This window comes from Pseudonaja textilis, chromosome 7, assembly GCF_049901715.1.
Source record: "Pseudonaja textilis isolate UNSWEBS1 chromosome 7, rPseTex1.2, whole genome shotgun sequence".
Lineage (NCBI taxonomy): Eukaryota > Metazoa > Chordata > Lepidosauria > Squamata > Elapidae > Pseudonaja > Pseudonaja textilis.
In genome coordinates, this window is record NC_141996.1 from 14,376,949 (window position 1) to 14,402,636 (window position 25,688).

The following is a 25,688-nucleotide window of genomic DNA, read 5'->3' on the forward strand; positions in this document are numbered from 1 at the left end:
TAAACAATTAAAAACAATTATATCATCGACCGTTTGTGGTTCCTTATTTATCTCATTATTTTCTGCCATATTTGCAATTAATCTTTTGTGCAAATATCTAATAGCTACTATTGTTGCTCCTCCTATTTACAAATTATTATTATTATTATTATTATTATTATTATTATTATTATTATTATTATTATTATTATTATTATTATTATTGGATCTATCTTCAGTCTATCCACTCATACCAACAGTTCCAACTCGTATAGTACTCTGATACTTCTTTATTTTTTGGACCTAAAGTTAATTTATCCATTTCTGCACAGCTTGATATTTTCTGAATAATCATTTCCTCTGGTGGTTTGTTTCCAGAATTGTGTGAAGGCCAATCAAGCTGCTGTCAATATATGTAGTATTATACATATTTATATTTAACTTTTTGGGGGTTAAAAGGAAAAGTAAAAGGCTTTAATAGGAAAGGTGCAAGGAAAGGGAAGAAGGGAATGATCAGCAGCAAATGGATGCAGTCCGTTATAGTGGCGATAAATTTACTTTTGGAAAACCTGAAAAACCAGATTAGGGATAGATTGTCATGGTGAAATGTTTTCTGTGTGGTGCTAGTTATCAAAAAGGATTTGGTGGCACATAATCATAATGGAAAGGAGCTGATTCAACCTGTACTGTCCTTATTTTGAAGTGAATTTTTATTTTCTGATTAGTGTTCTTTGTGTTTTAAAATCTCTGGCTTGTTTTATTGCTTCAGAATTGTGAACTTAAAGCTCGACCAATTATCCCTTATTATTGATCAGTGGTGTATGTTTTAGAAATGATTTATCTCCCACCCGCAACTGCTACATTGGATTATTATTATTTTTAAACTGTCCTTGTATTTGTATGACAACAAAGTCCAAAAGCATTAATACTTCTATCCTGCTTCTTCAAAATCTACCGTTCATTTCCAAACAGGGTCACAAAAAATACCAGAGTTGGCACAATTCTGATCTTTGTAGGTGTAGACATGTCATTGCATTTGAATAGATTGTTTAGGGGCCGACATTAAAAACCACTCAGGGAATGCTGTAAAACACTATGAAGCAGTGTATATGTCTAAATGCTTTTGCTATTGCTATTTGATAGCATGAGCTTGAGGTGCTTTCTTCTTCTTCTTCCCACTCCCTAGTGCAGAGAGATTGCAGAGGAAGGGATTACAAGAGAGTAAGCAGGCTACAATGGGGTTACACATGAGAAAGAATGCACTAGTGCCAGGGAATTCTGGGAGTTGAAGTCCACAAGTCTTAAAGTTGCCAAGGTTGAAGACCCCTGCGCTAAAGAGAGAACCAATGCTATTTTTTAAAAAACCTTGGTGTCACAACTCTCTAAGCCCACCAATAACTCTTACAAATTGTTTCTCATGATTATCTAGTCAGCAGTGTAGTGAGCCTTCAAAAGCAATCGTGCAGGCCCTAAGAAGCTTCTCACACCAATCTGAAAGAGACAATCTGTACCAATTTTGATATGGAAAAATTGTTTAGGTAACACCCAGGAAACTTTTACTGCAAGCCAGCTAGGATAAGGCCTGTGGCTAGGTGGCTCAGTGTTCTGACTCACTAGGACGCACTGGATTCCTGAAGCACACATATTCATTTCAAAGAAAATGTAGTCATGAAAAACAGACCCAAAAAAGAGTCAGCAAAGAAACACAGGATGAAAAAAAAAATATTATTCTAACATGGAAAGACCTAAAGCTAGCAGGCCTAACCTTCCAACATCCCTGAGATGAAGCTGTTGCATAAAGGGGAACGGGCCAAAATTCCTCCAAGTTCATGCGCAAGATTGATCAACGGCTACAGGTAGTCCTTGACTTACAACTCAGAGGTGATATTCAGCAGGTTCTGACCAGTTCTGGAGAATTGGTAGCAGAAATTTTGAGTAATTTGGAGAACCAGCAAATACCAGCTCTGACTGGCCCCACCCCCATCTATTCTCCGCCTCCCGAGTCCCAACTGATCGGCTGGCTCTTCTTTTGTTGCCCTGCACAGGAGAACGGAGCTGGAAAGAAAGTTAGTGGGGTGGGGAGGGAATGGAGATTTTACAGTATCCTTCCTCTACCACGCCCACCAAGCCACACCCACAGAGCCAATAGTAAAAAAAATTGAATCCTACCACTGTTACAAGTGTAATTTGCGCTCGGAATTACAGTCATAAGTCATCATACAAATATAAAAAAATAAATTATAAGTATAATATATAAAAGTACAAGAAGTAATGGATGGAAACTTATCAATGATTAGATCCAACCTAAAACTAAGGAGAACTTTCCTGACAACGTGAATAATTAATCAGTGGAATGGCTTCCCTCCATCAGTGGTGGGTTTTTAAGAAGAGATTGGGCAGCCATTTGTCTGGAATGGTAGAGGGCAGGGTTGTCAAACTTAATTTTATTGAGGGGCCACATCAGGATTGTGTTTGACCTCTGGGGGCCAGTGTGGGCGGGGCCAGTTCAATGTCACTCATGTCAGGGGTGCCTGTGGCGGCCCAAGTGCTCTGCCGCGAAAACAGGGCTCGGGAGGCTGCAATAGCCTCCTGCAGCCCTCTGCCAGTGAAAACGGAGCTTGGGAGGGCTGCATGCGCTCCTCCCGAACTCCGTTTTCACTGGCAGAGGGTTGCAGGAGGCCGTCACAGCGTCCCAAGCTCTGTTTTTGCTGGCAGAGGCACTGCAGGCTAGTCATTTGCTGTTTCCATAGGCTGGATCTGGCCCCCAGGCCTTGAGTTTGACACCCCCGGTATATTGTCTCCTGCTTGAGCAATGAGTTGGATTTGAAGCCCTCCATCCTCCCTTCGAACTCTGTTGTTCTGTTTATTATTATTTTTTTATTGTTTTATAATTTTAGAAGTTTAAGCCACCCAGAGTCACTTGGTTGAGCTGGGTGGCTATAGAAATGGAACAAGCAAGCCAACAAATAAATAAATTCACCTCAAACCAACATTCTACAGGTGAAGCTAGTGCTAAGTTGAAAGAAGTGCCAAGTTCCATGAATCACAAATTACAACAAGCTGTCATGAGTTTGTTTAGGTTTTGGTTTCTTGTGTTCTATGAACCGACATGCTGTAGTTTGAGACAATAGCTTATAATTTATTTTGCTGAGCAAACTCAGTCTGCTACAATTGATTTAGTAACTAATGCTGAAGTGTTTTTCTGTGGTTGCTATGGGTTTTTTTCCCCTTTTAATCTGGCTTTTGCAGAATGTTAGAATAGAATAACAGAATAAGGGAGTTGGAATAAGAGCGTTCCTGCCCAGGCAGGAAACCCTATAACATTCCAGACAAATGGCTGTCCAATCTCTTTTGGGGTGGCATATTAATGAATGAAATAAATAAGCTAACCATAATCAGAAACCACAGTGATCAAGGGAAAAAGTTAAATGCTTTCCTTATTTTTCTCATCCTCTCAATATTCTCAGACTAAAAGTACACATTTGAGCTTCCACCAAGTAATTTTAGAATATATTTCAATTCCAATTTCAGGTCATTTATTCTCAGATTATATGATAAAGTACTTTTTCCACAGGAAGGCAATCGTACAAAGCTTTGTATGGGTTTTTATCTGAAAATGACTTATAAGTTAGACTTGATACAGAATGCAGAGTCACAGAGCTAACAGGCCTGAGTGATTACTTTAATATGATATCCACTCAGTTTCTCTCCAAGTGGCCAGAAGACTTTCAAATTCTAATCAATGTTCTCACTTTCACTTATTGAAGTTCTATAGGGCTTGACTCCAAGGAACATATAATCCACACTGGGTACATGCTACCAGGAGATACAAAACTACTTGTGATGTCAGTCTGAGCTTGCCTATTAGCTTTCTTTAAGGCAATTTCGTTTGAATGGGCAATCATATGTTAATGCTCTAGAGTGGTTTGATAACACTGGTCTACACATTTGGCAAAGTTATCAACCTCTGAGATAATTTTACATATTTTAATTAGATGATCTAATCTAATTACGATCTAAGCCCCAGACCTCACTGTAACATCTCTGCCAAAAAGGCTTTAAGAATTGTTAACCTTATTTTGTGAAGCTTCTTCTTTGGCAACTTTGAATAGCTAACTAGGGCATACAAAACCTTTGCCAGATCAATTCAGGAATACAGCTTGTCCACCTGGAACCTGCACCATATATCAAACATTAACACAATTGAGCGGGTTCAGAGGTATTTCTCTAGAAAAGTACTCTACTCCTCCACTCACAATAGAATTCCCTATGCCTCCAGGCTCAAAATTTTGGGCCTGGACAATTTAAAACTGTGCTGCCTGCGGTGTGATCTAAGCATAGTACACAAAATTGTCTGTTACAATGTCTTATCTGTCAATGACTTCTTCAGCCTGAATCACAACAATACACAGGCAAACAACCGATTACAAACTCAAGGTAAACCGCTCCAAATTCGATTGCAGAAAATACGATTTCAGCAACAGAGTGGTCAATGCCGGGAATACCCTACCCGACTTCATTGTTACAGCCTCAAACCCTAACAGTTTCATCCTCAAACTGTCTACTGTGGACCTCACCCCATTCCTAAGAGGTCCTTAAAGGCGTGCCTACTGCCCCTATCTTACTGTCCCCATTTATCTATATTTATTCCCTTTGTTCTTGTTTGTTCACACTTATACTTGTTAACTTGTACATGTTTGATAAACAAACAAATAAATAAATAGCTGAATTAGAAAACAGGTGATAAAGGTGCTCAATGGTTGGTGAGCCTGGCGGCATCATGCCACGAGCGGCAGCACCAACACGGCATTCTCACAAAGACCCCTTTCTGGCAGAGTTTGGGAGAGAGAAACAAACCAGGGTCTCTGCTGCCTCTGCTTTCCTTGCATGCAGCCAAACGTTCGCAAAAGGCAGGAAGGTAAAATGCCAAGCTCCAACACCTCCCATAATAATCCCACTTTCTCAGCCTACTACCCAAGTGACCCTCCCCTCCTGCTGGGGCTTTAGGAATGCCTCGCAAGCGAATTCACAAGGAAATCCAAGCATTCAGGTCCATGTCAGACAAGTAACAAAGAGAGATCAGCTCCTCCGAATGCATGAACGATATTGTTCGAAGGATCTCAGAGGACTTTAATCAAGTATTAGAATAAGAGAGTTAGAAGGGACCTTGGGGGAAATAGGCAGAAAACCCCATAACCCCAAACTGATTAATCGTTCTAACTGTCAGGAAATTTATCCTTAGTTCTAGGCTGCTTCTCTCCTTGATTAGTTTCCACCCGTTGCTTCTTGTCCTGCCTTCAGGTGCTTTGGAAAATAGGTTGACTCCTCTTCTTTAGGGCAGTACCTTAGATATTGGAACACTGTCTCTCCTAGTCCTTCTTTTCATTAAACTAGACACACCCAATTCAGCAACCGTTCTTCGTATGCCTTCAGTCCCCCGAAATCATCTTTGTTGCTCTTCTCTGCACTCTTTCTAGAGCCTCAACATCTTTTTTCCTATTGTGGTGACCAAAACTAAACGCAATCTTCCAAGTGTGGTGTATCATCTCCTCCCTATTCTCTTTCCCCATTTGCTTTCTTTCTTTAGATTTCTCTTTTGGCTTTCTTGCTGACCTGGTGCACTCATCAATACCATGTCTGAATCCATCCTCTTTACTTCTGATCATCCTTTTCTCTTTCCTTCCACCTTTTCTAGCATGACAGCCAACTTCAGATTTAAGATGTGTGATATAAGCCCTTTTACCAGAGTCGATCCTGTTAAAGCTTGGAGGAAATGAGGGCCTACCTCGTTGGTGTAAGATCGTGCAGATCCTATTGTTCTTCCACATTGGTTCATAGGAATTCCTGATTATAAGGAGAAAAGGAAGTTGTCCACCAACACTTGCTGACATTGGTACTCTTTGACATTGTAAAGCTTTCACTTTAAGCCTATGTTCTTTTCTTGTCTGGAATGTTTTGGTTTGCATGCGATGGCATATTTGTTACTCCAGAGCCTGAATTAATTTCCATTTTTCATGAGCTGAAAGTAAATGCTTGGTCACAATCGGGATCAGATCAAGACATTGTGGTGTTTGCAGTAGTCAGCCAACTCTTGGGGATTCACCCAACCCCGTGCCCATCCCCAGGTCAAATATAATATCCCAAGTCAACCAAGTGATATTTTGGGACATGAAGGGTGGGTGGAAATCCCTAGTATTAAACATAAAACATTAACAGATCAACTTGCTTCCTTTCATGACATCTAAAAATTCTGTCCCCTGAGGAAGCTGGTTCATTTTGACTAACAGTGTACCTCAGGGGTGTCACACTTGATTTCACTGAGAGCTGCCTAAGAATTATGTTTAACCCTGGGAGGGGATGAGGTGGTGTAGCCAGGGTGGGTGTCCAACTTGACATCACTCATGTCAGAAGCTCCTGTGGGATCTCGAGTGCTCTGCCAATGTAAACAGGCTCCCAAGCTCCGTTTTCAGCTGCGACGGCCTCCTGCAACCCTCTGCCAGCGAAAACGGAGTTTGTGAGGGCCGTCCGTGGCTCTCCTGAATTCCGTTTTCACTGGCAGAGGCACCGTGGGCTGGTCCTTTGCTGTTTCCAGGGCAACCCCATGGGCCAGATCAAAGCATCATGCAGGCTGATCCAGCCCCCAGACCTTGAGTTTGACACCCCTGGTATAGCTGGTTCTGATCTTAGACAATTAACTAATTTAAATACATTCCAGTTCTTTTATATAACCCAAGGTAACAATCTGCAATACAACCCTTTTTAACAGATCCAAGAGTAAACTTGGTCTATATTTTTGGGTTTTTTTTAAAGGGTATGTGTAAATGAGTCTTAATGAACAAGCTTGTATTGTAAATTGGCTAAAGCAGCATTTCCCAACCTGAGCAGTTTTATAGGTAAAGATAAAGGTTCCCCTCGCACATACGTGCTAGTAGTTTCCAGCTCTAGGGGGCAGTGCTCATCTCTGTTACAAAGCCAAAGAGCCAGCGCTGTCCGAAGACGTCTCCATGGTCATGTGGCCAGCATGACTAAACGCCAAAGACACACGGAACACTGTTACCTTTCCAACAGTGGTCCCTATTTTTCTACTTGCATTTTTACATGCTTTCAAACTGCTAGGTTGGCAGAAGCTGGGACAAGTAACGGGAGCTCACTCGGTTACATGATGCTAGGGATTCAAACTGCCAAACTGCCAACCTTTCTGATCGATGTATGAATTTCAACTCTCATAATTCCCCAGCCAGCATGGATTTGCTGCCTTCCGGTAGGTGTTAGGGAGTGAAAGAGAAGCCTTTAAGGGTGATAATCTTTTAATTTACTGGCATAATTTTAGTTTCTGTTAATACTTTTGGCTTCAACATGCCTATTACCAATGAAACAATAACCTTTGATTGACTGCCTAATATAGCTTGAGCTGCATTGAATGCTCACACACCCAGTAAATAATTTCAAGGATTAATATGATACAAATCTGATTATATAGCTGTATGTTTGCCCTATACTGGTCCAGTAACTCACTCAGTTTTTATTTAATTCCAACTCATTGAGGCATAAATATTTGTGACAACCAAAGGCCAAACAAACACATTTAGGATGCCTAATACTGTTTGCTTTATCCAGTAGATAATATCCAGTAGAAAATAGGCATTTTCTACTGGATATTTGCCAGAGGCACTGCAGTTACAGTTCTCAAAGTTCCCAGTCACTAGCATGGCAAAAAAAAAGGAACCTGAATGAGAGTTTAATTCAGAATAACAAAATTACAGACCTTAGGTAAACAGGTGCAATAACATTATTTAAGTTATTTCATTAAAAGTTATTTCTTCCACAAATAATATAATAAAATAAAATATAAAGCTTGTCTGTACTTGAATAGCAGTTTCAAGGATTTTGGTATGAGAGCTACCAATTTCCAATGTACCATTTCTGGAAACCAAAAAATGAAGAGGACTTCAGTGTCTGAGCTTGAAAAAGTTAAACAGGATCAAACCTGGTAGCACAGATAGTCCTCAGTGTATTACTACAATTGAGCCCAAAATGTACGTTGTTAAACTGAGAAATTTGTTAAGTGAGTTTTGTTCCATTTTATGACTTTTCTTGACACGGTTGTTAAGTGAGTCAGTGCAGTTGATAAATTTGTAACCCGGTTGTGAAATGAATCTGGCTTCCCCATTGACTTTGCTTGTCAGAAGCTGCCGAAGGAGATCATATGACCCTTTAAAAAAAAACCAGATTAACAGAGTTGGAAGGGACCTTGTAGGTCATCTAGTCCAGGGATCGCCAACCTTTTGGATCTCAGGGATCACCAAAGTCATAATTTTAAATCCCATGGACCAGAGACCCTGGGAAAATCCCAGAAAAAGTCTGCAGGAAAATTCCCCACCCCATTTTCCTACCGATCGATCGTTCTTTATTTGGGATCACAGGATACCATCTCCAGCTCCATTCTCAGAAGGGGAGAGAGAGAGAGAGAGACTTTTGGCTTCATGCAAGGAAAGCAGCAGAAACCACAGAAGTCTTTCTTTCTCTCCCCCAAATTCCGCCAGAAATGAGTCTTTGTCAAACTTGTCACGCCATCACAGCCTCTTGGAGCAGGATGCCTTGCAGGGTCCCAAAGACTCATTTCTGGTGGAGTTTGGGGGAGAGAAAGAAAGATTTTTGCTGCTTTCCTTGCGTGCAGCCAAAAGCGGAAGAAGAAAGAAGTGGAAAGAAGCAGCCCAGTGGCCTGGCCAGGCGAGGCACATGGAGCGTGTGGGGCACGTTCCCCCTGCCCTTTCCCCCCCTCCTCTCATTACCTCGTGTTGTTCGCAATACAGGTGACACAAGCCTCGCGTTCCTGCGGGCCATGTGGGCAGCGCAGCCTTGTGTTCCCACGCAGCCTGGATTAATTGCTTTGGGGGGTGTTTTGGGGTGACATTTTCTGTCGACCACCAAAATTTTCTCACGGACCACCAGTGGTCCCCGGCCCACTGGTTGGCAATCACTGATCTAGTCCAACCCACCACCCAATCAGGAGAGCAACAGTCATAAATATGAACCAATTGCCAAGCATCTGAATTTTGATCTCGTGATCATGCTGCAAAGGTTGCAACTGTGAAAAACGGTCATAAGTAACTTTTTTCAGTGATGTTGTATCTCTGTACAGTCACCAAATGAACTGTTGTAAGTTGACGACTACCTGTATTCTGTTAAGAATCTGTTAATGATAAGGAAGTATTCTACCCTAAAATGCTGCATTAATCTCCTTGGGCCTATCATTTCATTAAAAAGACAAGGTACTAGTCCAAGGAGTATCTGATTATTAAAGCAGTGAAACCAAAGTTAGATTAATGTGTGGTCTACTCCACTGATGTTATTTAGCTTCACCATCCCAAAGGTGCTTTTTTCAAGAGGCAACTGGACTTTCTTGTTTTTCTTTGAAGAGTTTCGCTTATCATCCAAGAAGCTGATGAGAAGCGAAATGTCTTCAAAAGAAAAAACAAGAATGCCCAGTTGCCTCTTGAAAAAGCACCTTTGAGGACAACCATGATTTGGATGACTGAGAATCTCCATTTAGCTTCACCATCTTCCAATTTGAGAAGATAAATAATCTCCCTGACACCAGCCCCTCTGTAGCAATGTGTTAAATTAATTTGTTTGCTCATACATTCAGACAGCTGGCACTCTTAGCTACTTCAACCTCCTTTATAATCTTCATCTCACTCTCTTAACCCAATGATTGTGTTGTGACTCAAGAATTAACAGCAGGATCGACGCAGCCCGTTTCTTTGAGCAAGGTGCAGTTTATCCATTATTGCATGACATTTATTAAAAAGAAAATACTGATGTTTAATAAATTGGACACTTGCAATTAAGGAAATCCTACCTTCCTTGTATTTATGTGGCACAAAAATGGCACTAGAGGAAAGCTGTTTAAAATAATGTACAACCTAAGGTGTACATTAATTGTGTCACAAATTCAAAGGTAGCCTTGAGGAACAAAGTCAGCAAGGATCCACCTTCATTTTCAACCGTCAAAAGATGCAAAAAAAAAAAAAAATCCACCACGTATGTGTATACCAGTGGTGGGATTCAATTTTTTTTTACTACCAGTTCTGTGGGCGTGGCTTGATGGCCGTGGCTTGATGGGTGTGGCAGGGGAAGGATACTGTAAAATCTCAATTCCCTCCCCACTCCGGGGGGAAGGTTACTGTAAAATCCCCATTCCCTCCCCACCCCACTAACCTACTTTCCAGATCCATTCTCCTGTGCAGGGCAACCAAAGAAGACCCAGCTGATCAGCTGGGACTCAGGAAGCTGAGAATAGATGGGGGCGGGACCAGTCAGAGGTGGTACTTGCCAGTTCTCCAAACTACTCAAAATTTCCACTACCGGTTCTCCAGAACAGGTCAGAACCTGCTGAATACCACTCTGGTGTATACTGTCAGTATCAAAATAATGGGAGTCATCACAGAGCATGCTAAAAGCAGCTTTTGCCCAACTGGTATCTTCCTGTTCTTCTACGATTCATCTTCAAAAATTTACACCCATCTTGACCAAGAAATCGAATTCTGGGAGTTGCTAGAGAGCCCCAGTTTAGCCAAGAGTGTGCAAAACCATGGCTTTCACAGGATATAAGTCAGAGCCACTTGAAATATGGCTGATCTCTCATTCAAATAATGAGAGAGAGAATAATGAACCAATCAGCCCTGCACTTTTAATTAATTGTACTTTAGCTTATCAATCAATGCAATCAACCACGGTTATCTTGAAGTTTTATTGAAAACAATCAACTTTGTGGCTTTCAAAACTGATCAGCATAGTTTTTGGTTTAAAAAAAACCATGGTAAGTTTGCAGTTCATTATAGTATTTATTTATTTATTATCCCATCTTTATTTGTCTATGGAGATTCTCAATCATCCAGGTCATGGTTAATTTTGCGAAGCTTCTTCTCCAGTAACATTGAACTGCAAATCAAGGCATACAAAACCTTCACCAGACCAATTCTCGAATACAACTCATCTGCCTGGAATCCATACTGTATAACTGATATTAATACAATTGAAAGAGTCCAGAGGTATTTCACGAGAAGAGTACTTCACTCCTCAGCTTGCAATAGGTTACCTTATGCCACCAGGATTGAAATTTTGGGCCTAGACAACCTAGAACTACGCCACCTATGGTCTGACTTAAGCTTAGTACACAAAAATGTCTGTTACAATGTCCTACCTGTCAATGACTACTTCAGCTTCAATCACAATAACACACAGGCAAACAATAGATACAAAGTCAAAGTAAACCACTCCAAACTCAATTGTAGAAAATACGACTTCAGGAACAGAATGGTCAATGCTTCTGTCAGGTAGTGACAGAATGGTCACTACCTGACTCTGTTGTTATATTCTCAAACCTCCAAAGCTTTAACCTTCAACTGTCTACAATGGGCCTCACTCCATTCCTAAGAGGTCTGTAAGGGGCCCTGCATAAGCACATCAGCATGCCTACCGTCCAGTGGTGGGACAATAGAAAAATTTGGAGCATCTTAAAAAAGTGCTACAACATGTACATTTATGGGCTAAAATCTGAAAGTATTTCTGAGTCCTATATTTAAAAGCGCAAAAGCATATTTATTCAGAAAGATGCATAATATTCCACAAAATATTTTCTCACAGAAGTAAGTCCCCAGTGTTAAAATTTCTATCTTTCATTACTATGGTTTTCCTTTGGCATCAGACAGCAACACATATATATTTTAGGAAGCTCCTGAAAACAAATGACATTTCCCTTTGCAAATCAAGTCCACCATCTTCCTCACATTCCTTCTGAAGCAAGGAAGTTTTTTCACCACCCTCATACAGTAAGCTGTGTTGATTCTCACCAAAATGACTGGAATGTAAAATGTAACCCTGGTTAAACGGATCTGTTTAGGTATAAATTCTAATAAACCAGAGTGAGCCATGGAGGAGGAATGCTTGCTTCTGTCCTGTGTCAAAGAAAACCAAATTTACGCAAAATAATAAATAATCCGAAATCTTAGTTTAAGGGGTGCACTTCTCGTAAATGTTGAATATATAGAGCTGGGAAAGGGATAAACATTTTAAAAGGAGTTCAAATAGCCTTGAACACAACCTTCCATTATGTCTAAAACAGTTGAAACTATGCTATAGAAACAAATGGGATTGCTCGTTTTTTTTCTTGTAGCAAAATTTTTCGTATCATTTGCTGCACAGCTCTTGTCAGTGACCGAACCTTTGACTTTCTGCATGCGAAATATGTGCCATTACTGCAGTCCAGACCAATTTCTTTCACAGTCATCAGTGGAAGGAAAATACCGCCAGCCAGCTACCTAATGGATATGTGTACACTTTGGAAAATTGTACTCAATTGCGTGTCAAATAAAATTTACAGCTTGGGCAAAGCCAGTGTTTCTGGAGTAAGGTTTTTTTTCCTCCTACATTTTCAGATGATGTATTCATGCATTAAGGCAGACATTGTTTTAAAGAAACTTTTCTTCTGTGAAGAAAGATAAGTCTCTCTTAAAGCAATGTTTTAAAATAATTATATCATTAAGTAAATAATTGAGCACTGCCTTTCCAATATAGCACATTATTAAGTCATTCTTAAAGGTATTTTTATAATTTAAACAATACAGTTGAAAGATGAACAGTGGTAGATGCAAACATTTCATATTGACTCATCAGCAGGACTGGGATTCAAAAACCCCAGCAACAGGTTCGCTGCCCGGTTGCTAGGTGGGCATGGTGGGCGTGGCCTGCCAGAACTTCCAGCAGGGCCATTTTTGGCCTTACCCAGGGTCCAGAGGCTTCCCTCGTGCCTCTGGAAGGGCGACAATGGCCTCTCTGGGGTCCGGAGGCCCTCCAGAAGTCTGGAAACAGGCCTGTTTCCAGACTTCTGGAACTTTCAGGAGGATTGTTTTTTGCCTTCCCCAGGATCTGGAGGCTGCCCTCGGGCTTTTATGAGGGTGAAAAACAGCCTCCCCCGGACTCTGGAAGGCCTCCAGAAGCCGGAAAAAGGCCCTTTTCCAGACTTCCAGAAAGCGTGTTTTTAGCCCTCCCAGAGCCTCCGCATAGAACCTGCACTTACCTGCATCCAAAACGGACTGTGTGGGAGGGATGGGTTAGGCGGGGCCAGCTGGTCGATTCAACTACCAGTTCAGCGAGCCGGATGTAAATTTAACATCCGGTTCACCTGAACTAGTTCAAACCGGTAGAATCCCACCCCTGCTCATCAGTCAATACTCTGTTTGTCTTTTAATTGTATTGTCTAAATTATTAAAAGGGAGTAATTGTTTCAAATATTTTTATAATTATATAATTAAATAATTAAGCATTGCCTCTTCAATATGGTAGAAGTTAACTGCACATGTCCTCTTTAATCAAAGATAGCGCTCTTGAACAGAGCCTAAAGAGATTCTATGAACTTTTGAGTAGAAACAAAGAAATCCTATTCTTAATCCTTGCTATGTACAGTATAATAGGAGTCACACGTTGACTTACACACCACTTCACAGTGCTTTACAGTCTCCTCCAAGCAGTCAGCATATTGCCCTCAACAATCTGGGTCCTCATTTTACCAACCTCAGAAGGATGTAAGACGGAGTCAATCTTGAGCCAGTGAAAATCGAACTGCTGGCAGTTGGCAGAATAGCTGAAATGCTGTTGGCCTTGATTTGATTGATTGATTGACAGATTGATTATGCACCATCGAGTTGATGTCAACTCTTAGAGATTGCAGAGATCGTTTTATATAAGGTGTCTGAGCTTGGTTATTTTCTTGCAAGACCTTGCCTTGGCCAAACTAGGCAACAACATCAGTGCACTGATTATTTTACCTACTTTGGGTAATGAGACATCTGCAAGAACACAACCAAGCTCAGAAAGCATGAAGGACCCCTCACTTCAACACTGAGCTACAAATATTCTCCTCTATCGATAATTTTATTCCTTGATGATCTGCCCCTGGCTTGGTCCTTCAGGTCTTCCAACAGTCCATCTCTTGCCATTTTAATTTAAGTTCATCCAACAAGCTGCTGATTGTCCAATCCTTCTCTTTTATTCCACCATTGTCATATTAGAGCCATCTCCAGAGACCTGACATACTATATCCAAAATAAGATAATTTGTGCCTCAAGTGAGAACTTTCGATTATTTCCTTGTCTATCCATGATATGATCAGGAGTCTTCCCCGATACCAAAGTTCACAAGCATCAATATTCTTTGCTTCCATTGAGTGCCATAAGGAATACCGTTGCTTGCTTACCTTTAAGTCAGTGGTCCCCAACTTTTTGGGCGCCAGGGACCGGTTCCATAGAGAGAAGTTTTTCCACAGACCAGAGGGGGCATGGTTTTGTGCACTGCCTGCATCCTGCCAATGGGGTTTTGGTTGTTTGTGTGGCCCAGTTGTTGGCATGCCACAGACTGGTACCAGTTCATGGACTGGGGACTGGGGACCTCTGCTTTAAATAAGTACTTTTGCACACAGACATATCATAGCATCTAAATATCTTTTTCCAGGCCTTCGTGACTATTGTATCAAGTGCTAGTCTGTAGCATATTTCTTGACTGCTTATCCCTTTACTGTTGATAGCTAATCGTAAAAAGCAGAAAGTACCTACCACTTTCATATTTCATTGTCAATTCCAAAACTAGTTGTTGTACCTGTTGTCATTAGTTTGCTCTCCTTTATATTAAATTTTAATCCCATTTATTCACTTTGGTCCTGGACTTGTAGATTGCAGATGCTTTCTATTTCAGTTATCAAAGTAGTTTCTTTAGCATAACCCAAATTATTGATGTTTCTTCCTTCAATTTTAAAACATTGTTCTTCTTCTTCCAATCCAGCTTTTCTTAATATACAGGTGAAACTCCAAAAATTAGAATATTGTGCAAAAGTTCATTTATTTCAGTAATGCAACTTAAAAGGTGAACCTAATATATGAGATAGATTCATTACATGCAAAACAAGATAGTTCAAGCCATGATTTGTCTTAATTAAGATGATTATGGCTTACAGCTCATGAAAACTCCAAATCCACAATCTTAGAAAATTAGAATATTGTGAAAAGGTTCATTATTCTAGGCTCAAAGTGTCCCACTCTAATCAGCTAATTAAGCCATAACACCTGCAAAGGGTTCCTGAGCCTTTAAATGGTCTCTCAGTCAGGTTCAGTAGGAATCACAATCATGGGAAAGACTGCTGACCTGACAGTTGTGCAGAAAACCATCATTGACACCCTCCATAAGGAGGGAAAGCCTCAAAAGATAATTGCAAAAGAAGTTGGATGTTCCCAAAGTGTTGTATCAAAGCACATGAATAGAAAGTTATGTGGAAGGGAAAAGTGTGGAAGAAAAAGGTGCACAAGCAGCAGGGATGACTGCAGCCTGGAGAGGATTGTCAGGAAAAGGCCATTCAAAAGTGTTAGGGACTTTTCACAAGGAGTGGACTGAGGCTGGAGTCAGTGCATCAAGAGCCACCACACACAGATGGATCCTGGACATGGGCTCTTGTCAAGCTGCTCCAGAACAACAAACAACATCAGAACATCTTACCTGGGCTAAAAAAAACCAGAACTGGTCTGTTGCTCTGTGGTCCAAAGTCCTCTTTTCTGATGAGAGCAACTTTTGCATCTCATTTGGAAACCAAGGACCCAGAGTCTAGAGGAAGAATGGAGAGGCACACACTGCAAGATGCTTGAAGTCCAGCGTGAAGTTTCCAGAGTCTGTGTTGATTTGGGGAGCTATGTCATCTGCTGGTGTTGGTCCACTGTGCTTCATTAAGTCCAGGGTCAACACAGCCATCTACCAGGAGATTTTGGAGCACTTCATGCTTCCTTCCGCAGACGAGCTTTATGGGGATGCTGACTTCATTTGGCACCTGCCCACATTGCCAAAAGCACCGAAACCTGGTTCAATGACCATGGGATTACTGTGCTTGATTGGCCAGCAAACTCGTCTGACCTGAACCCCACAGAGAATCTATGGGACATTGCCAAGAGAAAGATGAGAGACATGAGACCGAACAATGCAGAAGAGCTGAAGGCTGCTATTGAAGCATCCTGGTCTTCCATAACACCTCAGCAATGCCACAGGCTGATAGCTTTCATGCCACGCCGCATTGAGGCAGTAATTGTTGGAAAAGGGGCCCAAACCAAGTACCGAGTAAATATGCTTATACTTTTCAGAGGTCCGATATTGTTCTATGTACAATCCTTGTTTTATTGATTGCATGCAATATTCTAATTTTCTGAGATTGTGGATTTGGGATTTTCATGAGCTATAAGCCATAATCATCTCAATTATGACACATCACAGCTTGAACTATCTTGCTTTGCATGTAATGAGTCTAACTCATATATTAGTTTCACCTTTTAAGTTGCATTACTGAAATAAATGAACTTTTGCACGATATTCTAATTTTTCGAGTTTCACCTGTATATCATCATATAAATAAGGGGAGACCATACAACCTTGTTTCTCACTTCTTTGCCAACCTGGAGCCAGTCTCTTGCATCATGTTCTGTTTCTGCTCTGGCTTCTTGACTTATTGATAGATTTTACATGAGGACAATGAGATATCTTAAGATTCCCAAATACATTCCCAAGCAAAATACGATTCCAAGTCCATTCCACAGTTTGAGCTAATTATAACATAATCAAACGCATTTCTATAATCAATGAAGCACATAGTGACTTATTTCTATTCTTCTTTGGCTTTTTCGATTATTCAATTGAGAATTATGTCTCATGTTCCTTGGCATTTTCTAAACCAAATCTGAATATCTGTTATCCGGGTTTGAATCTGTGTTGGATGGTTCTAAATCTTATTTTGCTAGCGCATGAAATAAAGAATACTATATGATAGTTGACATATGCTGTTAACTCTCCTTTTTGAATATTAGAATATTGATTGACCTCCAATCTTTTGTGTTGTTCTCCAAATTTACAGGAATAGCTAGAATCTTTACTCATTCTTCTTTTGTTTCTTGCCATATTTCAGTGAGCCTTCCATCAGCTCCTGGAGCTGACTCAGTAAGATTAGAGTGCTGATTTAACTTCATCTTCTAATATTAGAGGTTCTTGTAAAATATCCTGTACAGTATTTCAGTATATTTCTTCTACCTTTGGTATTTTTTGAATCAGCTGTTTGTCCATTGGCATGAATCTTTTTCTAATTTCAAAGATCTTTTTGAGCACTTCCTTTTGTTCCATATCTGTTTTCATCTTCAAAGTCTTCACAAATGTTGTTGTAATACTTCTACTTGTATTTTCTAACAACACATACTTCATTATGTTGTACTGCATCCAGTTTTGTTCACCACATTATAAAAAAGATGCTGAGACTCTAGAAGAAGTACAGAGAAGAGCAACCAGAATGATTAGGGGACTGGAAGCTAAAACATACAATGAACGGTTACAGGAACTGGGCTTGGCTAGTCTAGTGAAGAGACGGACCAGGGGAGACATGATAGCTGTGTTCCAGTATTTGAGGGGCTGCCACAGAGAGGAAGGGGTCAATCTATGTTCTAAAGCACCTGTAGGCCAGACAAGGAATAATGGATGGAAACTGAACAAGGAGAGATTTAACCTGGAAATAAGGAGAAACCTTCTGACAGTGAGAGCAATCAACCAATGGAACAGCTTGCCCTTGGAAATTGTGGGAGTGTCTCACTTGAGACTTTCAAGAAGAGATTGGATTCCCATCTATCAGAAATGGTGTAGGGTCTCCTGCTTGGTTGGGGGATTGGACTAGATGACCTATAAGGTCCCTTCCAACCCTGATTATCTGTTAAAGTTGCTTTTAGCCTTCTTGGCTTTAACATTGCTTCTTGGTCATTTCCATTATTAGTTTTGACATCCATTTCTTCTATTTCTTCATCATTGGAAAGTCTGTTTTCACATTCATCCTTAATGACTTCTTTGGTTTATTCTAGTTCCTCTGGTTCTCTAGCAATGACATTTGAGACTTCAAACCCATTTGTGACGTTCTACTTGAACATGATGGGAATATGCTCAAAGTCATATTACAGAAACAACCACCAACCACCTCCCCCCCTCCAATTTTTCCTCCCCTCCTTTCCCTCTCCTTATCCCTCTTCCTCTTCATCCACACAAGCAGTTTGTACAACAGCAGCTATGTTTGTGGTGCTAAACCTGAGTTCCTTTGCCTCCTTTTAGAAACACACACTCACCAAGACACATACTGTACATTTATATCCAGACACACATACTATCCATTGCTGAAATGCTGTTGACATACATTATCACCAAGTCTACCAAGTCTACCAACAAATATCAATTTAAAGTTAACACAACCAGAAGAAGAAGAGCCACTGTAAGAATACCTTCCATTGCTCTTTTGAAGAAGACTTTGCAGCTTCCACAGGTGAGGACACCGTAATGACACCCAGAAGCTTCATCACCACAGATAAGGCAGATCTTCTGGGGCAAAGGTTCAAACCCATACTGAGGGCTCTGACCAGCTTCGGCATCAGACCTAAACCAAATAGACAAAAATAAGAAACTGAAAGTTAAGAAGGAATTTACTCTACAAAGGACTATCAAACCCTGAGGAGTTTAGAAAAAACAGAGCATGTACTTGATAAATAAGAGAGATTTTTCCAAAGAGTTGTGAATACAAGTCAACCCTCTTGGGTTGCAGTACAAATTTAACAGCTCTTGCAGGGAGCTACTGTCTCTTTTAAAGGCTCATCTGCTTCCATCTATGACGCATAAGGGGTGGAAGATCTGGTTATAGGCACATTAAAGCCTTGCCCCCTCCGCCCCCAAGGATGTAAATTTTAAATTAAATAAATAAATGTCAGAATAAACACTTCTAGCATTAGAACTGTCTGGATATTTTTGTAAGGGCATGCTTAAACATCCAAGAAATGAGTTCAAAGTTTCTCCTCTTACATTTCTGCATATTCCTTTAAAAAAATGAAAATATCAAGTTTTATTAGGAAGGGGACCCTACAACAAAACATAGAAACACATCTTCATCTCAATGGAAGGAAGTCTCAGGGTTCCCAAGGAGGAAGCCAAAAGCAAAATTATTCAGTTGAGCAGTAACAGAATATTCCATGCCTCTAGATTTACTCAGTCTTCTCTCCCAGTTCCTGGGCTCATTGTCAATAAACAGGCCTGGAAAAGAAGCTTTAGGATTCAAAGCCTCCCCCAGACCATCTCTTTACAAACTAGGTTAAAAAAGTCAATCAACTCCAACATCCAACTTTATTGTGCAAATATTTTTTTTAAACCTCATTCGAGTATTCTACCTGCTAGCATCATTCAAAGTAATATTTCTTTTTTTAAAAAAGTGGAAATGTGCAGAATACATTTTAAGATCCAGCTGCTGGAGGAAGAAAACTAACATGAGAGTGAAGTGGAGCTCAGCTCACAGTATATTATGGCTGGCTAATCCTGAAGTGTTATTTATTTCCCCGGCACTCAACTGATCAGTCACCTCTTAAGCATTGGGAGATAAATCAACTTCTTCCCATTGCTGGCACCCATAGCAGAGGAAGAGACAATTATTGGATGAGAGGAAGGTCCCTATTTGGGGGGGGGGAAGGAAATGAAAGGAAGCAAGAATGCTTCCCTCTGGTCTTCAGCAACAGGAAATTGAATTGGATCATTCAGAGGTTAAACAAAAACTATTTAAGAGAAGCTAAGCAGGGCCAGTCCTGGTTAGTTCTTGGATGGGAGGCATCAGATAATTCAAAAGATTGAAGGCAAAGTCAAAGACTGTCTCAGAAGAAATGCAAACCACTTCCCACAGTATTGCCTTAAAAATTGCATGGACATACCCACCAAGGCCTCAAAGGAGTTTTTAACTTTATTGGTTATAGTCATTTCCAGTTTAACTTTGCACCCAGCAAAGTTTACTTCCAATCAATCCCCAATATATAAATCAGGATAAGCTCACAGCCCACTCAGTTCAGCTGGCATAAAATTGCCACTTGAGGTTTCTTTATCAATCATCAAAACAGTGGACTAGCAAAAGTTGGAAAGTTTAGTTTACTTTATTGTCATTGCACCTCATACAATGAAATTGTGTACATCATACGTAAGAAAACCATAAAAATAAAACAAAAACACACATCCCTCGCATTCTATACAATTGAATTGAAAACCCCTGATATTGCATTTATATTGCACTATACAGTAGAATTCAATATAGTTACTGACCTGCGATAGAAGCTGTTTTTCAGCCTATTTGTCCTTGTTTTTATTGCCCTGTACCATCTGCCAGATGGTAATAGTTCAAAAAAAGGGTGCCCAGGATAAGATGGATCTTTAAGAATGTTTTGAACTTTCTCAAGGCAGTGGGAGCTATAAAGCTCTTCCAAAGAGGGCAGAGGGCAACCAATGATCCTCTGGGCAATGACATTAACTCTCTGGAGTGCTTTCCTATCTGCCACTGTGCAAGGCTGCAGAGAAAGTAATTCGCAAACAATGAACAAGAATCTACAGACCATCCATCCATTTATCCATCTATTGATCTAGATTGAAAGACATACAACTTTCCAGTATCACTGGAAAGACAACAAGTTTATTAAGCACTAAGGAATGTAATAAATAGAAAATTAATCAAATTTATTTTTTTAAAAAAAACTTTCCAGTACCACTGGAAACAATATTATGGGTAATTAACATGGACAGTTCCAGAAGACGTGGCTGTAGGTTTTCCACCTTAACCCTTTCATATACCTAATGGCAGCAGAATCCAAATTACATCATGAAATAAGAAATTGGGTGTGTGGAAATGATATATCTAAAGAGAAAAATAAAACCACTGACCCTGCTAAATGCAGAATGAGGAAGCTTATTGGTAGAAAAGTGGTTTAGACGGATTAAAATATATGCATGCAGGTGCAGCCCTTCATTTAGCAATCGTTTAAAGTTACAACATCACTGAAAATAAAAAGTGATTTACGACCAGTTCTCATACCTCACAGAATCCCCATGGTCTTTTTTTTTTTTTTTGGTCTTTCAATGACCTCGTAATCCCTTGCATCAGGGCAACCGAATGAAGCTGAATGTTTACTGGCCGGATGTCCTTCCTGTTGCCAACGCAGAATTCACAGCAGATATTTACTCATTATGACCAGAGAGAGAAATACCTGCTGCTACCGAGGATCAAACTCACAGCCTCCTGATGGTGAGGCGATCAGAATCCCCATGGCCTACGGTCATAATCAGGGGGCAACCAGTTTTTATTTATGATGGTTGCAGAATCCTGAAGTCACGTGATCACCACTTGTGACCTTCCCAGACAAGCAAAATCAAAGGGGGGCGGGGGAAGAGCTGGATTCACTTAACAACCAGATGGTTTACTTAACAACTGCAGCAATTTGCTTAACACCTTTTGCCTGTGGTAAAAATGATCACAAAATCAGGTATGGCTCACTTAACCATTGCCGTGCTTAGTATGAGTAATCCTCAACTTACAACAGTTCATTTAGTGACCACTCAAAGTTAAAATGACACTGAAAAAAGTGACTTAGGCCCATTTTTCAGACTTAGGCCCATTTTTGGCATCCCTGTGGTCACATGATCAAAATTCAGACACTTGGCAATTGACTCATATCCCGGGATCATGTGGTTACCTTTTGTAGCCTTCTGACAAACAATTCAATGGGGAAGCCAGATTCACTTAATGTCTGTGTTATTAAGTGAACAATTACACTTAGTAACTGTGGCAAGAAAGGTCATAAAATGGGACAAAACTATCCCACTTTACTTAACAACTTCTCACTTCACTGTTTTCTTTTCCCAGTAAATAATACAAATAAGTACTATCCCAATAAGTAGTAGTAGTAGTAAGTGTAACGGTGTGGTATGCTGGATGCTCTGCAGTGGATAAGAAGATGCTCCAGAGAGTTATAAACACAGCACAAAAAGTCATCGGTTGCTCTCTTTCTTCTTTTGGAAGAGATTGCGAAGACCAGACTCCTCTCTAGAGCACTAAAAATCTCCACAGACCGTTCTCATCCTGGTCATTCATCTTTTGAACTGTTACCATCAGGGAGGCATTATAGGTGTCTTAAAATGAGGACTAATAGACTGAGAAACGGTTTCTTTTCCAAGGCAGTAATTGTCTTGAATCAAACAGTGCATTTGTGATTTAATCCTACTACTACTACTACTACTACTACTACTACTACTACTATTATTATTATTATTATTATTATTATTATTATTATTATTATTATTTTTAAACTGTAGTATGATTGTGATGGAGTAGCTTTCAAATTTCATCATATTCATGGAATGCAATGACAATAAAGTTATTCTATTCTATTCTATTCTATTCTAGTAGGTCTGTCCCTTCTTTAGTCGCCTAGCTACAGGTGCCTATTTCTCTCTTAAGTGATAAAAGATACTTTTTTTTTAATTGGAAAAGGTGTCGGGATTCCAGCAGTTACTCCAATTAAATCATGAGCCTCAAACCACACTCCCAAAACTAAAAAAGGGTTTATTAGAAGTTAACATTCCGGCATTAACCTGGGCGTAGCCAACTCTGTGATATGTAATTCACTGTCACCCTCTGAGTCTATTTAAACCATACCTAACCCATACTTAGTTCTGAACAGCTCAGGGGTGCGATTCGTAAATCCCAGCAACTGGTTGGCTGCCCAGTTGCTGGTGGGCGTGGCCATGGTGGGCGTGGCCTACCAAAACTTCCAGGAGGGCTGTTTTTCACCTTCCCAAGGGTATGGGGGATTCCCTTGGGCCTCTGGGAGGGAGAAAATGGCCTCCCCTGAGGTTTGGAGACCCTCCAGAAACCAGAAACAGACCCATTTACGGACTTCCAGTATTTCCAGAAGGCCTGTTTTTCCCCCTCCCAGAGCCTCTGCGCGGACCCTGCACTTACCTACATCAAAAATACACCATGTGGAGACTCCTGGGAGGGAAGGGGGAGGGGCAGAGAGGGAGGGGCCAACTGGTTCAAATACCGGTTTAACATCCAGTTCACCCAAACCGGTCCAAACCAGTAGAATCCTATCCCTGCTTAAGCTCATTTCTGAAACTATATTGCATTCTGGTCTTCTAACATACAGGTGCAAAAATAGGTGTTTCCTCAAAACTACACTAAATGTTTAATTTTAAAATCTTTGAAATCAAGATTTTAGGTTATCATTTAGGAGTTATCAGAGGAGATGTATCCATGATGGCTGGGCCTTTGATGATATTTTCCTAACCAAACCATAAACTATCAACCCCTGTCAACCATCAAACCCCACCTTGTTGGCTTTGTTTTATGTGACACAAAAACTGCCGCTTGGTTTCACGTCTCTTCAAATGTCTCCATCAACACATCCAGTAGCCGGAATGAGTTTCACCTCCGCATTGATGTTACACCAGATAAATCTAGCATCTACATCACTTACTTACAAAGCAGAAACTTCTGTTTCCCATCACTACGGCTAGTTCTGTGCATCTACCAGGTTTTAATGAGGAGAAAGGCCTGCTTAAAAATCTGGTGCATAGTTATCAGTCTTTAACAGCGGTTACAGTTACATATCCTGTATATTATAAAGAGTGATCACCACAAATAGTGTAAACGTTGTACAAACTCAGCAAGCTGTCAGGGGACTACATTTGTTTTTAAGGTTCAGGCAGTCCTCAACTTATGACCACAGCTAAGCTCCAAATTGTGGTTGATAAGTGCAAAATGTGTTAAGTGAATTTTGCCCCATTTTACGACCTTTCTTGCCACCATTGTTAAGTGAATCAATGCAGCTGTTCAGCCAGGAACAAAGTTGTTAAGTGAATCTGGTTTTCCTATTGACTTTGCTGGCCAGAAGGTCGCAAAAAAGGATCACGGGGACACTTCAACGGTCATAAATGCAAGTCAATTCCCAAGCATCTCAATTTCAACCATGTGACCACAGGGAGGCTGCAACAGTCATAAGTGTGAAAAATGGCCCAAAGTCACTCTTTTCAGTGCCATTATAAACGTTGAACAGTCATTAAGGGAACCATTGTAAGCAATGGTGGGATTCAAAATTTTTTACTACCAGTTCTGTGGACGTGGCTTAGTGGGTATGGTGGGGCTTCATGGGCGTGGCAGGGGAAGAAAAATCCCATTCCCTCCACACCCCACTAACCTGCTTTCCAGCTCCATTCTCCTGTGTAGGGCAACAAAAGAAGATCCAGCCAATCAGCTGGGACTCGGGAGGCAGAGAATAGATGAGGGCAGGGCTAGTCAGAGGTGGTATTTGGTGGTTCTCTGAACTACTCAGAATTTCCACTACCAATTTCTCCAGAATTGGTCAGAACCTGCTGAATACCACCTCTGGTTCTAAGTCGAGGATTATCTATACGGTTTAGGACAAACAGCTTGTATTTTTCTCGCAAAACGCAGTTGTCTGTATGCCAGCTGTTCATATTTTTTTTCAGCATCATTTGTATTATAGAAGCTTGACTCATAATAAGCAACGTCAACGAATAGAATGAGATTTGTTAATGGCAAATTGTAAAGATGAATAGAACGGGGGAAAGGGTTTGCACATTTATCCTTTAGTATATATCAAAACTGCCCCTTTTTCCAGGGTGACCTAGAGAGCATAAGGTTTTCCACTACCTAGTCCATTTTATTCTCACAACAACCTTGTCAGTTATATTTTAATTTCGGGTCCCACAGCAAAAGACTGTGTGAAAAAAAATAGGAAAAGTCCATGTGGATTTATCCCAATGCTAATCCAAAAGTGGATATCAATTCAGTATGACAAAATCTTCAGTTGAACAACGCTTTAAATAAGTATCAACAAGGAAGACCAAAAGTTTTGATTTGTTTGTTTGTTTTTAGAAAAAAAGAGGAAATCAGATAATGAACAGCTGTAACTGGCATTCCCATGCTGAAAATGCAAATGGTTTTGCAGAATAATGAGTTGTCATGATCATGAATTGTAACCGTTAGTCCAAGCGCATTTAATCATTAACAATTGCAGCCTACTTTTGTTCATTCAAAACACAGCCTTAAGCAACTAAAATGAACAACCAGATAACCATTATTATTCAAAAAAGTCATATCCCAGACTTCTTAACATAGACTAAGGGAGCTGGAAGGGATCTTGGAGGTCATCTAGTCCAACCCCCTGCTCAAGCAGGAGACCCTATACCATTCCAGCTAAGTGGCTGTCCAGTCTCTTCTTGGAAGCCTCCAGTGATGGAGCACCCAAGATTTCTGACGGCAAGCCACTACTTGTTCTCACTGTTAGGAATTTCTCCTTAGTTCTAGGTTGCTTCTCTCCTCGAATAGTTTTCCATCCATTGGTTCTTCTCTTGCCTTCTGGTGCTTTGGAAAAATAGGTTGATCCCCTCATCTTTGTGGCAGCCCCTTTCTTCAACCTGGAGCTCTTCAGATAAGTTGGGACTAAAGGTCTGAGAATTCTGAGAAATGGGGAAAGGCCACTTGGAATACACCGAAGTGGAAAAACCAAAGTATGCCCCATACTTTAATAATGGTTCACAGCTATCGACTCGTCCTGCTCCACTGAACAGCTTTAATATTTTACCAACCTTCTCCAACAACCTTTCAAGGAGTGACAGATGAGAACTTCTCTAATTTCCCAGAATGAGGGAGATGGGATTTGTAGTCCAACATTAATGGAAAGCCATGTAAGGAACATGAATCGGGAGAGAAGACATTCTAGTAAACATTACAACAGTCTAACAGGAGAATGCCATGCAGTCACAGCAGATGG

General features: G+C 40.5%; 1 protein-coding gene across 2 annotated transcripts in view; it reads right to left on the reverse strand.

Moving 5' to 3' along the window:
- The window catches only part of PGR (progesterone receptor), a 94,164-nt gene that overhangs the window by 64,734 nt on the left and 3,742 nt on the right, over nt 1-25,688 (reverse strand). The window contains exons 1-2 of one of the 2 annotated variants that reach the window (XM_087937085.1): nt 20,927-20,955; nt 18,318-18,469 (exon numbers count right to left, since the gene is read on the reverse strand). In XM_087937085.1, the coding sequence (XP_087793211.1) occupies nt 18,318-18,324 (7 nt within the window). In that variant the 5' untranslated portion in view covers nt 18,325-18,469; nt 20,927-20,955. Of the gene's footprint in view, nt 1-18,317; nt 18,470-20,926; nt 20,956-25,688 lie in introns of those variants that run through there. The other variant, XM_026706905.2, reaches the window with a different exon arrangement.